The sequence below is a fragment of the Bacillus rossius genome, chromosome 1 (assembly GCF_032445375.1).
Source record: "Bacillus rossius redtenbacheri isolate Brsri chromosome 1, Brsri_v3, whole genome shotgun sequence".
In the NCBI taxonomy this organism is placed as follows: domain Eukaryota; kingdom Metazoa; phylum Arthropoda; class Insecta; order Phasmatodea; family Bacillidae; genus Bacillus; species Bacillus rossius.
The window spans coordinates 70,686,658-70,705,405 of record NC_086330.1 but is presented as its reverse complement, the minus strand read 5'-3'; the positions used below and the strand labels follow the sequence as shown (position 1 = coordinate 70,705,405).

Below are 18,748 nucleotides of genomic sequence, written 5' to 3'. Positions count from 1 at the left end.
TTCTTATTTCTGAAAGCATTAATAAATTTTTATTGCCTAATACAAAAGACTTTAACATTCTTTCAATTTGCACGGTATTGCTGCTTAAGTAACTCAAACTAATTTTTGCATATCAGTAGTGTTCATTCTTTTATATGCTTTTTGGTTTCAGTGTGGAAATGTCATCCATACCAGCCTAATGTTCAGTGGAATCCTTACCTCTTATCTTTAATTGCAAAAGTCTGCCGGTTTCCTTCAGAGATATGACAGAACTGTTTCACGCCACTATTGTTGTAGTAGTGTCATTATGAGGTAGTAAGTTCTTCATCATGTTTAAATGTGCTACCCAACTGCGACGTATGATGATGTTGCAGAGTTGTTGGACTGCGATCAGATGGATGATGGGTGCGGTGGTGGGGAGATGGTGACGGCGTACAAGGCAGTGGAGAATCTGGGCGGCCTGGAGACTGAGAACGAGTACCCGTACGAAGGGGAAAGGGAGAGCTGCCACTTCAACAACAGTGAGGTGCGGGCCACCATCACGGGCGCCGTCAACATCACCAAAAACGAGACTCAGATGGCGCAGTGGCTGGTGAAGAATGGCCCCATCTCCATCGGCATCAATGCCAACGCCATGCAGGTACTGTGCAGCCTTGGAGAACCATCTTTATGTTAAGTGAACTATTCCAGCTGACTTCAACGTTTTGGTATTAACTTCTGACAGTCAAGTCAAGTCAAGTCTTTGTTACTACCATGGACTTCGATAGGTGGGGGATGTAATCCTTCATGAATGAGGGACCATCGAATGAGGGACCATCCCCCACCCCAATCCACTACACCCCTAAGTAGACAAATAATACTAAAGTGAAATGTTGGTTAGGTTAAGTCAGCTATAGAATTTATATGTAAAATTTTTGTTAAAATGTTTTATTTCTCCAGAAAAAAAAGATTTTTATGCAGCTAACCTAACCTTACCAATTTTTCATTTTATTTTTTATTCTCCTTATATCCCAGAAACCGCTACTCAACATTATAAGAGGTTGTACCGTCGGCTATTTCTGGGTGACTGTTACATACACATATAAACACTTGTAAAAATTTTTTTTTTCTGGGCACCAAAAATACTGTTTAATTACACTGAGATTATTAATGATCTTTTGTATGAAATAAGAAAATTCTCTCAAAAAACATTTATTTATTTTAAGTAGTTTTTATTATTCCTTGCCGAAAATTCACACATCACAAAAGTAGCAGTTATCTGACTGACTAAGACACAGTCCATATTATTCACAAGAAAACATCACAACAATTTTGCTAGAGTTTCATTCATTGTGTCAACCATAAGTTCCAGCAGCAAAACTTGTCATCTCCAACACTTTTGTACTGTTCTATTCTCATGTTTCGAGCACTGTAATGTCCAAATGTATGACTGCAGTTTTGGAACATTTATATTTGTTAATAATAGTTCCGTGGGATTTTTATTGTTTTCAGTATAAGTGCTAAGTGCATGTAAGTTGATGCCACTGTTACTCTTACAGATTAACATAAGATTTGTTTTACTCACTGTCTCTTGTGGTCTCTAGGAATTGTAAGAGTTAGGAGAAAGTGAACCTCGGTATGTAAAAAAAGAATAGATAACTCTCAAATTGGCAATGAAAAAACTTAGTTGGTTTTTATTATCATCATCATCATCATTTTTGTCATTATTATTATTATTTTAAAAAATTTGGCACAAAAGCAAAGGTCTCAAAAAATACAGTTTGAAATTATGATTCGTCTGAAGGTGAAATTATTTAGGCAATAACTAATATGTCACAAATGATGAGAGTTTAAATTAGGTTGCATGAGTTAAAATGTAAGATCATCAATGTGGCTATAGTAAATGAAATAATAAATGTTAACAAAAATTCTTTATTCAAAATACCATCATATATAAATAAACAATCATAATTGTTGTATGTAACATGTTCAATAAGTTGTTCATTGTCCAAAAAATTGCAATACACTAACATTACCAACAAGTAACAACACAGAAGTAAATGATCGTGCGAAAAAAAATCCAGCAGATGACTTTCCCGTGCAACTCTTCCTTGAGAGGAGAAGCATCGAGGGCATTACCTGAGTGACCTGAGAGCATCTCGCTCTCTTAAGTAAAACCGCCATCCACCATGCTGTTTCCGGCAAGTAAAACGTGCAAGGGCACCTCGAGAGTTTAAAGGTCGAAAAGAGACTGTGAGTAAAACAATCCTATAGGACTTCATTGCAATTTTGTTTGTTGTCTGAGTGCCGCAACAACGGATGTGTGTCTAAGAAAGCTAATAATGTAGTTTTGTTGTTCCTGAAAATGATATAGACATGGATAACTTAGCTGACGATATGTCCATCATACTAGCATCACCAGGAAAAGCTCGAAAGAAAAGAGGAATGCAATAATCAAGAAAGACAAAACCTGGTTTTACCCATAATCCCTGACCAAACAGCATACTATCTGAAACATATGTTCCTGTATAATTTTACAGTTTGCAAGAGTTAAGCCACTGAACCACAAACTTCAGAGAACACATTTTGTTATGTGTAGTCTGAGAATGAATTTGCTAAAGGGTCTCTTCAAATTTCAACTGTATATCACTGATTATGTAACACCAACCTAGAAAATGTCCACTCCATCAAACTTGTATTTGATGGATGTTGGGAAAAAATTATGGTCGCAATGGTCTCCACATGGCCTGCAAACAATGCTCCATCTCATGTGATGGTTTGTTTCCCTTTGTTTGGCACTCCTATATCCCACCTGTCAGTATCTTTGGTAGGAAAGAAAAAAGTGAAAAAGAGAAGTATGATCATAAATCTAGAATAATATGTAAAAATATTTCATGTTGAAGCAACAGGTTTTGAACTTTGCAGTGATGTGCATGTTTAGGACTGGAAAGATGCTGTTGCAAACACGGCTAAGAAACCAGGAACTGGCACTTTCAATTCCAGCCATGTAAAAGAATATTTATTACAAAGACACCAAAAGTCATTAAATTACAAGGTGAAACAGCATTTAATCTTTATTCTGAGGTTCTGAAAACAATTTGTAAAAAGAACAACTCTGGATAGCTACAATCCCAGAAGTTATCATCAAATGTGCCTTTATGAAGCCTACAAAATTGAAGGGCATAAACAGCCTACTTCTGAAGCATTTTGTTTATGAATTGGGCATCAAGAAATACGTCCTGTTTTAAAAAAAAACTGAATAAGATCAAGCATTGCTTGTTGAGCAAGAAGAAGCAGAAGATGATGCAAGAGAAATTCCAGGAGACAAGAAAGCAATTGTTTAGTGTTCCATTATAGTCATCAATAACTGAAATTGTTGCACTGCTATGTGAAAATAATAGTTTACAAGATTTTACACTATTTTTTTTATTATATACACAACATTTCCAAATCTCTTTAAATTCATTCAGCAGTTCCAAAACTCGTTATATCCTCTCCGCAGTTCCAAAATGTGTTAACTCCAATATAATTAATTCTGGTATCCTGTGGTTTATCTGAATGTCTTGAGTCAAAGGGAAATAATTAGTAACAATTTTGGCAAATCTCAGATTTAGTTAAAAACAATGTTACATTTTATTTTGTTTTATTTGAAAAATTTAAAACGAGTTAGGAAACTAGACGACTCAACTGCTTGGTAACCTTTCTGGTTAAAGAATGAATAAAAAACATGTCACTCTTGCCTAGATTTCAGGCTAGCTTTCACCGTAGGTTTAAAAAAAAAAAAAAAAAAAAAAAACAAATAAAAATTTGGTAGGTTAATCAAATTTAGAAATAAATTCTTTCGCTTCAAATAATTATTGTTTTAGCAGGCCTTTGTCTTATATCTTTGATGGCGCATTTAAATTAAAATGTTTGTTGTATGAATGACATAAGATGATTTGGTAAGCCTGAGGTAAGTGTAATCTCCCATGCTGTTTGCAGTTCTACTTCGGAGGTGTGTCCCACCCGTGGAAGATCCTGTGCAGCCCAGATGACCTGGACCACGGTGTTCTCATCGTCGGCTTCGGAGTGCACAGTGAGTGTCCTTGTACCAGGGCTGCAGCGAGTCATAGACTAGCGATGAGGTAGACCGTACATGCAGGCTTTGCAGCGAGTCAGTTGCGGCCTCGGCATTGGAAAGCTCACACCTGACAATACAACTGTCAAAATACATGTGTCATGCAGTGCATTTGGCACAATCTCATCTCTGGTTCAGTTTTAATGCAGTAAGTGTTTGATATTTCATGACTCTTGCAGTATAAAATTTTTTGCATCAGACTACTAGGGATGGGCCAGTGAGTCTTTGAATACAGTCAAACATTTTGTATTCAAAAAATTTTTAATAAGAGGTAAAAAATCCAAGAAAAATATTAGTGGAAGTACGGTCAATTCAAAAATTCAAAGCTGTCAGTCCTAGAGTTATATTTAGGGATGGGTCAGTATCACATTTATTCGATGGTGATTCCACAATTTTCCTTGGTTCCAGTTTTAATTCCGATTATGATTACAAATTTTGCTTCCTTTCTGAAGAGTTAAGTTATGGAAATTCAAGCACATAGCAAAACTAAAGAATAAAAAATTCTCTTAGACATCCTACAGGTTCAAGTAGATTTTACAGTAACTATTTCTTCTATAAAGTTTTAAAAACTTCTAGAAACTTCTGGTATTTTTTTAAAAACTGAATTTACATAAAATCATATATGTTCTCTAATATTCCAAATTGATGGAGTAAACATATTGTCATATACCATGCAACGAAAATAATTCAAATTTTTTTTCATTCAATGCCTCCAGCATTGAATAACTTTAAATGAACTTCATACTATGCCTACTAAAATAGTTATAATTTTTTTTTTTTTTTTTACATTTAAAGACTCTTTCAACCATTGCACTAATAAGTGGTCATATTAAAATTTGTTTTGGACCAAAGTTTAAGATAATGTTTAGATGGTTTACAATAAATTGTAACAGTTTTGTTAGTGTATCTAATATGTATGTTCTGAATTTTTTTTGTTCTTTAACAACTGTTTTTTCCCCAACCTTTGCAGAAATTGTTTATTGTATCAAAAATTATTTTTAGACAAAATTTAGATTATATTTATAAGGTTTACAAATAATGTGAACAGATATTATAGTGTGCTTACTAAGGTAGTTATGATTTTTTTTTTCTCTTGAACATTAGTTTTTTTTTATTTTTACTCTTACAGTAATTATTCGTCATATAAAAAAAAATTCAGGGACAGTTGTAGGTAATATTTAAAAGGGTTAAAATAAACAAGAATGGATTTTATAGTGTTTATGATACAAAAATTATATTTTTTATTTATACACCTGTCTTTTCAACTCCTTGTAGCAAATGTTTCAGACAAAAGTTTGAGATAATATTATTAAGGTTTACAAACTGCAACAGATTTGATTGTGTGCCCACTAAGGGAGTTATGAACAATTTTGTCATCCAACCCCTGCTTTTTCCACCCCTTGCAGTTATGGTTAGTTGCACCCAAAATTAATTTAGACAAAAGTTTTTGGTATTATTCTGATGTCGAGGATGTGCGTTTTTAAAGATCATGGATGTTTATAGTTAATACTTGGGCGCTAACACATTGAGGGGCACGTGGACCCAGGTGAGACACAACTACAAGCCGTGACGCAAACCTTGTGGGTGCTAGGCGGCATTCTTTCCCCCCTTATATCCGACCATTAAAACTCACCTGCTCTCAGCATTGGGTACGCTGATTACAAATGACAGGTGGTAATTAACTGGGTTCTTTAGGCAACCCAGACACCTTAGTCTTTCGAAGGTACACCTGTGTTAACTTAACAGTAGATGACCGGTATTATGGTAAGATTAGATTTATTTGCCCGTTGTTTCACACAATTAGTAAAATCATTTTAAAAAAATTGCTACATATAATCCGTTTAAGTGCTAATAGCTTAGCGTTGGAGCTAATAATATTACTTACATAGTTGCATGTTTAGTTTTAAAGTTCAAAACAAAACTGCTCAAACGAGGGTGCATTCAGAAATGTTTGTGCATAGCACCGCTCTATGCTGATAATCTGACCTCAAAAACATGGACTGTTGGGATGTAAAATAAAAAATTTAAAAAAATAAATATTAACTAGGTAATTAAATATTGGTGGGTATACTTTTGCACACACCCACACATGCATGTACAAACCCCATCCTCTCTCTGTCTCTCTTTGTGTGGGGAGGGGGGTGCATGTGTGAAAGAGAGATTTTTTTTTTTGCAAGAGGTTTAAAAATATGTAGTGGCCATAGAGTGTGTTGGTGGGTGGAAATTGGTTTAGGCCGTGGAGGGGGGGGGGGAGGGGGCAAGGCAATTGGCCATAAGGGAGGGCATAGCCCTTATCAACATTACTCTAACAAGACATAATAACTTCATACAAATGCATTTTTAAATTTCTCTACCATCAAACCATTGAACAAATTGTGGCTTACATACAATATATTTTATAAATTGTACTTCAGTTCAGTTGATCATGTTGCATGTTGATCAAAAACATTGTTTTTTGCCTCTTTCGTTTAATTCATAATGGATATTTATAACTTGATATTTAGGCCATGTTACCATGACCTCAGATTTAGAAGGATATTTTTATTTTTTTTGTTGAAGAGATGAAATGAAACTTTTGATTTAAATACAAACGAGCCAAATCAATCCTGTATTTGAAGTTAAGTTATTATTAATGGTCATTAGTATATATACTCCTTGGTAGAAGACTACAAATATTTTAGGCAATACATTTAAGTAGGCCATACATTTTGTGATAATATGTTTGGGGGAAGGGGGTTTAACTTGCAAAGGCTATTCGTGTTACCTTCAGGAAAACTACAAGAACAATCTATTCTAAATGTATTATGTTATTTTGAGAAACTAAGTACTTTAACCATATAAAAATTATTTCTTTTTTAATACAGGACTGGTAATAAATAATTGAGTGATGGTTCTGTTTGGAGGCCACAGTACGCCGGTGTTTAGTTATGTTCCTTGGACAACTGCAATATATCTGCTTTTAATTTTTTTAACAAAAACTTAGGAAACTTTTATTTTCAATTTTCCTAAAGGTGAAGAATAAGAAAATTAGTCAAAAATTTGATTTTGACTTTACGAAGCTTCGCACACCCTTTAAAATCTATAGAAAACCAGACACATTGTACATCTCATTTTCTCTAATAACATTAATATTCTCGTAAATATTTAAACCTTTATAAAATACAGTTGTTGTTTTATTTAATCTTATGTATTTTTTATCATTTACAGTTTTAAGATTTTGGTACTGTTTAAAATAATTTTTATAGTACCAGTGTCTTTGTGTTATTTGTAGTGTAAATGTAAAATTGTATTTATATATTATGATACTGTTGTAGTCTGAGTTCGGTTAACTTCACTGCAAAATGTAGTATGTTTATTTTGTGTATTTTTTAATAATTTCTTATAATTTTAGTTAATATATGATTTGGTTTTTCAGAATCAAAGTATCGTCACAAAATCCTGCCTTACTGGCTTGTTAAAAATAGCTGGGGGCCATCGTGGGGGGAAAAGGTAAGATGTTATTTAGGTTTTCTCATAACTTTTTTTTTTTTTTCATCTTTGCAGCGTATCCACTCTTTCACAAATCTCTTCCGTTTTGGATAGTTAAGAACAGCTGGGGCCCAACCTGGGGTGAGCAGGTATGTACAACTCAGCGTAAAGAGCATAATGGGTTTGTTTCAAGGCTTCTTCTTTTGAATGAGTCTTTATTACTGCCACTTTACAGTCTAATATTAAAATGCTATTTGGATGCATGAAGTTTAATATTTGTGATCAAATTTTTAATGTTGCTTTTAACTAGTACTTGTAATTTGGTATTTTGCTAGTATTTTTGCCATAAATACAGTACAACCCGGTTATAACATTCCCGTTTTTAACATTTTCCCGCCTATAACACCATAATTTCATGGTCCCGTCATTTCTCCATTTATCACAATGCTTTAATTTCCCGCCTGTAACAATATTAAAATTTCTACATTCCCGCCTTTAACGTTCAAATTTGCTTTGATAACTGCCACAATTTTCAGTATCCCTTCCTTCAAAGTCATAATTTATAGCGAAACCATAGCTAGAAAATACAGCACGCATATACAAACATCAGATGTTTACATTTGTGTAGTTCACCATAGACATGGTACACACGCACTCCACAACTTGCACCGGATCGACTATCAATATGGCGTCCTGTTCGCGCTTGTTAGCCTATGACCTGTTCCTTTATACTTATGATGCACATTTTGTGCACTGATACATGGTCGGAAACAGTGCTACTGTAGTCTATGGTGCTGGTTTTTGTTTCAAAGGTTTAACACCTTGAGATGGTTAACTGTTCTATGGATATATTCACGGCTTTTGTTTGTGGTTAACCTTTACCGTAATTATTATTTTTTTTTTTTACTTATTGTAGTCACGGTCGTATTTAATTAAAATACGCCGTATTGAAATTTTATTCAGGATTTTGTACGGCTATGATGGCCGATAAATATAAGCTAAAATATATTCTGTAGCTGAAAAAATTCAGTTTATTAACCAAGTGGACACGAACCCCAACAAAACGTGTGTTGTGATTGCAAGAGAGTTGAATATTTCTGTTACTCTGAACTGTATCGTACAAAACATTTTTTTTTCTTTAGCATATTATTAGGTATTATCTATAAATAAAATTAACATATTTTCCACTCTATTGCTGTACTTAGTGTATTACTCCTGTATTTTGTGTTGTTTTACCTATACTTTTTAATTTAATCAATCCACGCGTAATTTTTACAAAGTGAAGATGATTTCCTGCTTATAACATTTTCCTGCTTATAACATTTTTTTATGTTGGTCCCTTGGAGAATGTTATAACAGGGTTGTACTGTAGTTCAGAATTTGAAGAAAAATGTATTTTTATTTAGCGTGTAAACCTAAATTAGAACTGATTTTTGTTGGAATAATAATTTTATGTAATTAGTGTTTAAGGTATCAAATCACAATCAGAAACTACTTTTTAATGTAATATTAATAGTTTGTGTTCAGTTATTACCCTCTTTTCTCGCATAATTGTCGCACGTGCATAATCGTCGCACCTGTATTTTAGGGCGTCAAATTTTGGATAAAAAAAACCTCTCGCATAAACGTTGCATGATATTTTTGGTCCCGCTATTAGATTTTGAGCGCTTTGTGCTGTTATTTTTTCCGTTTAAAACAATGCATTTTAAAGTAGAATTCTAATATTTATTCGGACATTATCACTTACTTATTTAATTAACGGAAATGCGAAGTGGTCTGATGTGTAAATTTTCTTTTAAAGACGTTTTTAAACGTTTTAACCTTTTGCGTCGCCGCAGTGTACCACTTACAAAAATGTAGCCAGCGCTAGTTGGCATCATTCATGTTTGGTTGCCTCCCGTATAGAGCGCGCACATGTAGTCGAATATTGATATCTCGTCAATTGCATGCAACACGCGCTCTCTGTCACGTGCCGAGTTAACTACATTTGATGGCCCGCACTCTTTCGTGATGCGTACTATGACGATAGTTACGCGTTCGTTCAAGCTCGCATTCAGATCACAGATTTTGTTTTTCTACTTAAAGTTGAAGAAAGGTTTTTGTTGCATGACTTATTAATTTAAATTGTTTGAGGTGCTCTTTTATACTTCACTTTTTAAATAAACGTACTTTCCATGAATGGGTTTTGTTTTCATGAATAACTTTATCTAACAAAAAAAAATCTCGCATAAACGTCGCACCCCTTCTTTTTTCAAACTTGATTTTAGAATAAAATGTGCAACGATTATGCGATAAAACACTGTAAAATAAGAAGGAAAAAACTTCTGAGAGGCTTTCATATTTATTCATTTTTTATTCAGTATTTTGTTTCAGTTAATTGCAAATACCAAATTAAAACTTTTGAATGCAGTTATAACAGTTTTCAAGGATCCAAAATTATCTTCTATGTACGAGTGAAATCTAATGCTTGGTAAAATGTTAGTGCAAATATGGTTTTAGAACCAGTTACATTAGCTTATTAAATGCATATTGTTATAAAATGAAAAGTTAACATGGGGTTTTACTGACTTACATGTATGGTTTATGCACAAAGTGTATATGTATTCTAAAGTGACCTTCATTGAGCCGTATTTTAATTAGTACTGTTGTGTCTCTGGCCTGGTGTGTAGTGCTGCTACTGTGTGCGTGTAGAGAACTATGTCATCATCATGTATCACCTGGAGCTTGTGAGTGCTACCATGTAGCTAGGCTGCAGCCCCTGCTGATGTTCAAGAAGGGGGCAGACTTTTACGTGCCACGTAACATAGTACATATGTACATACATGCTTTCTTTATGTAATGTTATGTTATGAATAATCTCTGATTATGATTAAAAAATATAAAAATAAATTAATCTATCTCTAAATAATTACTTGTATCAACAAAAAATTATCTAACTTCAAACTTTAGTGGTTTGAGAAAGTGCATTGCCAGGTTTTTTTATTTTCTTGGTTTTTCATCATTCTATTAGGTTTCCATAGGAATTTCTTTTTCATTTTTGTGTATTTTGCATCAATTTGTCTTCAACTCCTGTGACATTTTTTTAATTAGTCTATTAGTAAAGAATATTCAACATTGATGAATAATTTTTTATTTGGTTCAAAATTTTATTCCAATAAAAAAAAGGCTACACACACATAAAATTTATATACCTGTGTGTTTTTAAATCTTATACTTAAGTGATTGATATTGAATACTGGTCCATATCATTAAAAACATTTATTTATTGTGAATATTATTGATATAAATTGTGTTCATAAATTTTTTCAAGTATATTTATATAAGTGAGGTTAGGTTGTATATGCATTCTCAGCATTCAACAAAAATTAATATGATGAAAAAAGGCTACATACAAATAAAAATTATGTACCTATGTGCTTTTAAATCATTTTCTTTAGTGATTGATATTGAATACTGTGCATATAATAAAAAAATTTATTTATTGTGAATATTAGTGATAAAAATTTTGTTCATAAACTTTTTCATGTGTGTTAATATAAGTGAGGTTATGTTCCCATATGTATATTTTATTTGCATTATAAATAATTGCTTAATTCATTTTATTTACTTGTATATATTAATATTGAATACTGAGTTTTAATTTTAAAAATGTTAACTTGATTGAATTTATACCTTTTCAACCGTATTTATAATATATTTCCAGTCTTTTTATTATTTTGTTTCTATTAATTATTTGCATGCATAATTAAAGTTAGTTTTTTTACCACACCAAGTATAACTTAACGCATGTACAAAATGCACTTTTTTTTTTTTTTACTTGATTGTTTACTGTGACAGTTGCCTAAACTATGGTCTTAATATAAGTACAGCAGTATGACTTAGGTGTTTTTATCTTATCATTGGTAATGTATACCAGAACTATGTCTAATACATACATCACAAAAATATGTATAGATGGAATAAGTTTTTAAGGATGTGATAATGTTCATCTTTGCATTGAAGAAATGTATTTTGTGGCCCTCATTTTGGTTGCGAGCATGTAATGATGTATCGTCAAATCTAAGTAAGTTATGTAGTGTATGTTTTGTGTTTCAGGGCTACTACAGGGTGTTCCGTGGCGATGGTACATGTGGCATCAATCAAATGGCAACCTCTGCTATCGTCGTGTGAAGTATCATTTTAAACACCGGCAGCTAAGTTTTAGTTCCATGATTACTGAGTATAGCAAATAATTTTCCCTGCCTTTATTACTGTGATTTACTTTGTTGTATAGCTTTATGATATGTTTTATTCTGCATCTCTTTGTTGTGCAAGGCCTTTGGCCAGTTATAGAATACTGCATGCTCATTTGGTTAATCATACCAAGTGTAAAATATTATTAAAAAAATTAGTTTCACATAACAGTAATTTTTTTAGAATTGATAATCTCCTAGATTGGCGGCATCTGTTCCTTGAAATAAATAAAATATTGGAAATTTGTATTTTTTAACACTATGGATATGCCTTAATTATGCCCAAAAACAGAGTTTTCACATTCCCTCTGGATTCTGAGAAACTCGCCAGGAGTTAAGAGCCATAGAGCCTAGAGAGTTTGTGGAATTAAAGCCATTAAAGATAAAATATTAGTTAAAATATCATTCCAAACACTGTAAAAAAAGATATTACAGCGAATTTAATAATTCCGCATCAATAATTACTCATTTAAAACTTGCTGAACAACATTATTTCCGAAACTTGTACACTGTTGACCACCACCAAGTTTCCTAAAATATCATACCATGAACTACACACAATTTAGTGTTCGAACATATTTCACTAGTGTCTCATGGAACATTAGTGAAAAAAATTGCATGGACATGTGTTTCAGCAGTGAGAAAAAAAAACTTCTAAGACCATGAGCTACACTTTGTAATGGCCACTTACTAAAAGAAGTAAAAGCAATATTTACAATTACAATGGTGTGTAAATCAATTTTCCGATCCATTTACAACCACGCAACACAGTAGCAGCTTACTTGCTATATTTAACTATGATCAAACAAGACTTGCAATCCAAAACAAAATAAACAAACTTAAATTATGGTTTCGGATTCCAAAGGAAGTTGACAAAAATCTGTTCTTAATATTACTGAACTCAAATACAGGTTACCTGGCTGCCATTCTGCATATAGTGCTACCACCAATTACACATCTTTTTCATGTTTCTATACTTACTTGTAGGTAAATTTCTTTTCTTGCTATAAGTATGCACTGGTTCAACCAATTGCAACATTTTTGGATCTTGCATTCTGCCTGCCTTTTCCAACCCACTCGAACATATTATACACCAACAACTCATTACGTTAATACATAATAACAACCTACTTGATAATTATCAATCTGGATTTTGACCTGAACATAGCAGTCTAAACATAACTGAAAAAGTATGTACAGCTATGGACAAAAAAACCATGTGATTTTACTGGCACTAATTTATTTCAGTGAATTATTTGACACAGTTGACCACAATATCCTATTACTATTAACAAAAATGTGTAGCCTTTTTAATATTTCATTGAGTGCATGCATACATAGCAGTGCATCATGATAGATGATCGCCGATGAACGTAGAAAGCTTTTAAAGTGGGTGTTCCTCAAGGGCCCTTTCTATGTCCTTTGCCTTTTTTCCATTTTCATTGACATGGCAAACCAAATAACTCACCCCAAATACCACCTTTATGCAGATGACTTAAGTCATGGATGCTGACAAAAACTGAATTTTATCTATGATTCAGGAATTGAATAGTGATCTTATAGCAATTAAAATGTGGTCTAATAAAAATGCCAGTATTTATCTAGTAAAAATGCAAAGCATTGTAATTTGTTCTCCGGTTCTCCGCCTCTCATCAAGTGTTTTAAGCATCACTTTAGGAAACACAAAAATTGAGCTTTTTAAGTTCTGTAAAGAACTTGGGCATTATTATGGATGAACATCTGCCCTGGGCGGTGATTGTGACCCATGTTGTAAAAAAACATATTCTCTGCTTCACTATCTTAATCATCTAAAGAATTTCCTGTCAATGCGTGTGAAAGCTTCACTAGTTCTGTCATTAATTTTGCCTCATCTTGATTACTGTGACATAGTACACAATGACATAGCAGACTACCTTGGAATAGACTGCTAAAAATTTGCTTTATTTATAATCTTAAATAACGTGATCACGTGAACTCTTACTATAAAAAAACTAGGCTGGCTTAAACTTCGTTAAATGCCCTACTTACCTATACTACATGTATACTTAAAGCAAATACTCATGAATATTTATCCTGGCAATTTACGTTATTAAGCTTGCTTCACAGTCTTGGGACCCAATCAAAATCAAATAGTAGTGATTTTTTAATACCCAACCTCAACCAGGGTGCTCGACACCAACGGTCTACCAAGTTATTTAAAAAATTCTTCCTTAAACATTGACTCTATATAAGTTATTTTGTCACTTCATCATTTATACATTATATACATAATAATGTACTTTTTTTTTTACTATTATTAATAACGGTTTGGATTTCGCAATTTGCAAAAATTTACTTCACCAATATGTAGAGTGGCATCTTCTGGAAGATAATGCAAATAACGGAAATTAAAGGTTGGTTAGGTTATGTTAGCTGCATAAAATCACAATTTTTGTTTTTGAAAATTCTGCTATGCTACTGCTCGTAACGAATTCAGTTTGATGGTTCTTGCCCACATCACAAACTGTTTGCCACTATCCGATAAAAAAATGTAGTTCTTAAATTGCAAACACTACAAATATGCAATAATATACTACTTGTAATAATTTTAAACTAATTCAAATGCAAATTGTGCAACATTACAGTTGCAATCAATTAAATATTTGTGAAATAACATGTAAAACTGCTTCCATAAATTATAAATCACCACACTTGACACAATAACTACCAAAACAATAAAACACACACAGTTGACATGGCATTAATGAAGTACTTACATATATACATCACTTAACAGTAAATCTTTAAGCCTGGTTTATAAACTATGCTAGATGCAAAATGTGCATCAATCCATCATGCAAGGAACAATAACACAACAGAAGTATTGTTTGACTTCCAACTTTCTTGCCTTTTTAGCTTGCGTTTCTGAAGGTCATATTTGAAGAGAAGTATTCAGGAAACTTTTAATCACACAGACTATATGTGCACAGAAGCCCACGGTGTTATTTTTGTTATATAAATATTGTTAACACTAGTAAAAGTTTCACATATGGAAAGAAAATAACACTTTTAAGTTAGATTATCAGGGGTTTTTTTTCTTCATATTTTACAATTTTAAGTTACTGGGTTGGTGATGTCTTGTGACTTGCGAGCTATATAAATAACTGTGATTTTTTTGCATTTGTTGTGTGTCGTGTTGGTGCTTTCCTTGAGTTATTCACAAACCCCACCTTATCAGGTAATTAATCTTGCACTCCTGTCTCGATACATCCACCACAATGGTTAGTTGAACTGAAATGTAACGAAACTTCAAATATTTTTTTATGCAGAAGCCGCTTATCTAGATAATTATCAAAACTGCAAATATTTAGTCAAAACTCCTATAGATTTAAGTATAGATGTTACCAGTTGCATGTACAACAATTTTGTACAGTATTTTATTTTATAACTGTTATTTACATAGCCTACTTTGATTGGAATTTTAATCAAAATATGTTTGGGTAGTATCTTTATTGTGATTTGCTGTTTGTATCAATAAATATCAATGCAATAAAATAACTGTTAAGCAGTCATATTTACTGTGATGTCAAAAATGTCACCATTACAAGGCTTATTTCCTTGGCATTTGTTCTTAGATCTGTTACAATTATCATGCTGTAGATAATGTACAAATAGTAGCATTACTATTCATTTAATTTTTTTTTAACCAGTAAAATTATGTGCATTTTACATATATATAGTCTTTATTTTCCTAATGAGATTACGTAGTGCAGTTAAATGTGAAAATGTGATTGTCTTCTATTTTTATGTCGTGGCTTATAAGCTTTATAGTTTCAGATCTTATATAACTTGACTACTTAATTAGATATATAGTACTACAATTAAGATTTCCTTTGGCATTGCATTTTGTAGAACTTAAAGTGCTGTTACTACTTAGGTGAAGTGTACTGAAATGTGATATGACAGGTTTTCAGATATAGCTAAAACTGTGAGTGAATCTCAAATTGTTTTATAACTAGAGTAGCTAAAAGTTAAGACAACAGTGATAGGTTTGATGGCTGTTTCTCCACAGTTTGTGTTAATTGGTGTTCTCTTGTGGATGTGCCAAAGTACTTTTCCGTACATTGACTAAAAAGTAATTTTAAAATTAAATTAAGCATTGTAAAGATATGATTACTTAAATGCTAAACATTAAAATTGCATTAAATTGTGATATTTTAAATTTTTCAACCATATGAAAAATAAAAATTTATGAAACTCTTTTTTAATACCTTTACAGTGAATTTCATCTATTGTAATAATTGTTTTTAATAAAATCATCATTACTTCTTACCTACATAGTGTTTTTTTTGTGTTGAACTTCTCTTGTGAAAGAGATTGGGGGAGATTGGACAATTTGACCCCCAACCACTATGTCAAAAAAATGACATTAGTAGCACCAAGTCCATGTTCATTCATCTCTGGAAAGAAATTTACAAATTTTTCAGAATTAAATATAAATTTATTTTAATAGCATATATCTTCCAGAAATAAATGGTACCTTAGAAAAGCATATCGGACCACCTACTGTCACCAAAACAAGCATATACATGTGAAATGTGCAGTGCAAAATGTATCTTTTAATGAGCTCTAAGTAAATTTTGCACCGATTTCATAAGGAAAATAAAAAGGATTTTCATTAAAATGTTAATTTATTAAACTTGGTTTATTACTCTATACCATGCCAGAGATATCAAGAAGGTTAAGCATGACACTGTGCAATCGATCGTGGTGGCCTGATAACCATAATGTCCCACTGTGAGAAACTCCAATGATGCTCACCCCCCCCCCCTCCCCCCCCCCCTCTTCACCTGCTCTATAGAACAACTTCCCTCCCACTACCACCTTTTCCACATTACAAAGTGATAATCTGTCTCATGTAGGACCATGCATTTATCATATTTCCTTTGAAAATGTGAATTTTTTTTATTTATTTTTTATATAAAAATACCGAGAATCCACTTCCAAAACCCTAGAATACTGCCAAATTGACTTTTAAATATCATCTTGTGATGCTTCCATAGTCATTTGGGCCAAAAAAAAAAAAGGTACAAAAACAATAAATATCTTTATAAAAGATTTTCTTAACTATTGTTGGGTTTTATCCATTCGCGTCATCAGTTGAAAAACACGACACCATTACCAAAGATTGTATGCTTCCGTAAGGGAATGCCAGCAGACAGATGCTGAAGATTACACACTCAATATTTTGGTTTTAACGACCCAGGTTACAGTCCGCCCCTCTTGCTAAAAAGTTAAGTTAACGATGTATCATGTTTTCAAATCATATACAGAACTACGGTTAAGTTTTCTGGTATGATTTAAATACCAGCGATTTATTCTTATCAGAGGTATTTGTGCATTTGCCATGTGTGTTATGATCATAATTTACTCTGTTTCGTTCTTTTCTAATAAGTTGCTTACTTTGTGATACATAAGTCACTTGAAGTTATTTTTACTTGTGTAGTTACATGGGGGGAAATTGAGCAAATTAAGGCTGGCTGTTTTGTTGTTTGTGAATTCTGATTTCACAGAGAAGCTGACTTCCATAGTTGTTGGGAAATCTTTAAAACCTAGGTTTTTTAAAGGCATGGATGACTGAAGCCCTTTTCAGTTCCCAGCTCTATGCATTAGATGCCAGGATGGAGATGCAAACATGCAAAATTCTTTTGCTAGTTGACAATTGCCCAGCCCACCCTAAAGAAATTACACTACATAATGTAAAAGTCGCTTTCTTCCCTGCAAACAGTACAAGTGAACTTAAACCCCTAGACCTCGGAATAATACATTCTTTTAAGTTGAAGTACAGGAAGCAACTCGTGTAGAAGGCCATCATAATGCTGGATTCAAGAGAGGATCCAGCCACAATGCATATGAGTGTTCTAACTGCTCTGCATTATATAGTGTGGGCATGGTCAGTAGTCAAGTCTGGCAGGATCATCAACTGCTTCAAGAAGGCTGGATTTTTAACTGAAGGTTAAGTTGCTGCAACCCAGCCAGAGGCAGCCAACACTGTACAGGTACAGCCTTCAGAGTGGGAGACACTCAGTCCTGGTGTCACTATTGAGGAGTTTGTCAATGTTGATGGTGCTGTGGTCACTTCAGAAGTGCAAACACTGGACGACATTACTGACCAGCATTTGCAGGACAAAGAAGACGTGGAAGAGGAGGATGACGAGGACGAGCCAGTACCAGCGTGCAGCCACAGTGAGGCACTACAAGCTTTGGACACTGTGAGAAGCTATTTAGCCAGTGTTTCGGGAAGTGATGAGGTGTTCCACCACTTGAATAAAGTGTAAACTCACATTGAGGGTGTAAGGATCATGTCGAAATGTCAAAGTAAAATATCTGACTTTTTTTAGGCGGCAGTGATTGATGTTACTTTTTTTTAGTTTTTTTTAGTGTACTACTACATTTATGTATATTGTATACAGTAATAGATAGTGTGATTACTAGAGACACGGAAATTTCGCGAATCGCGATATAACACCGCAATTTACCTTAATTCGCGACAAAACACCGAAATCGCACAGCATCGAGAAATAAAACTGATAATAATGAATTAGACCACCCATGCAAGACATCGCGAAAAACAAGTAAACACGACGTTGACGGCACATCGCCATTTTTCTAAGTTTCAACATGGCCGCTTTGTAGTAATGAAAGTAAATAATGATTTACAGTATTCCCGTCACGTAATCATTACAATTTGAAACGAAAGCAGTAATTGCAATCATAAACTAATTAAAAAGAGAAAAATGTACCTGAGCATCAACACAAAGTTAATAAAAAATACCGGCGATGTTTTCAACACAATATAGCTGCCATGATTTTCAACCCGCTGTATTTACACATTAATCTTGTAGAGAAATATAAAATTTTAATTCTTCCTTTCATGTTGAACAATTAACAACCTCATGCTTTCAACTACGTTTGACTGGCTTGGCAACCTACT

The 18,748-nt window shown here is 33.2% G+C and overlaps 2 protein-coding genes across 3 annotated transcripts in view; one reads left to right on the top strand and one right to left on the bottom strand.

The window, feature by feature from the left end:
- The window catches only part of LOC134537443 (uncharacterized), a 159,347-nt gene extending 143,257 nt beyond the window's left edge, over nt 1-16,090 (top strand). Inside the window, exons 23-26 of one of the 2 annotated variants that reach the window (XM_063377887.1) lie at nt 354-619; nt 3,940-4,033; nt 7,619-7,692; nt 11,639-16,090. In XM_063377887.1, coding sequence (XP_063233957.1) covers nt 354-619; nt 3,940-4,033; nt 7,619-7,692; nt 11,639-11,713 — 509 coding nt within the window. In that variant the 3' untranslated portion in view covers nt 11,714-16,090. Of the gene's footprint in view, nt 1-353; nt 620-3,939; nt 4,034-7,490; nt 7,565-7,618; nt 7,693-11,638 lie in introns of both variants that reach the window. The other variant, XM_063377895.1, reaches the window with a different exon arrangement.
- The window catches only part of LOC134537474 (uncharacterized), a 93,837-nt gene continuing 86,433 nt past the window's right edge, over nt 11,345-18,748 (bottom strand). Inside the window, exon 10 of the mRNA XM_063377959.1 lies at nt 11,345-16,214. The gene's annotated coding sequence lies outside the window, so the exon portion shown is untranslated. The remainder of the gene's footprint in view (nt 16,215-18,748) is intronic.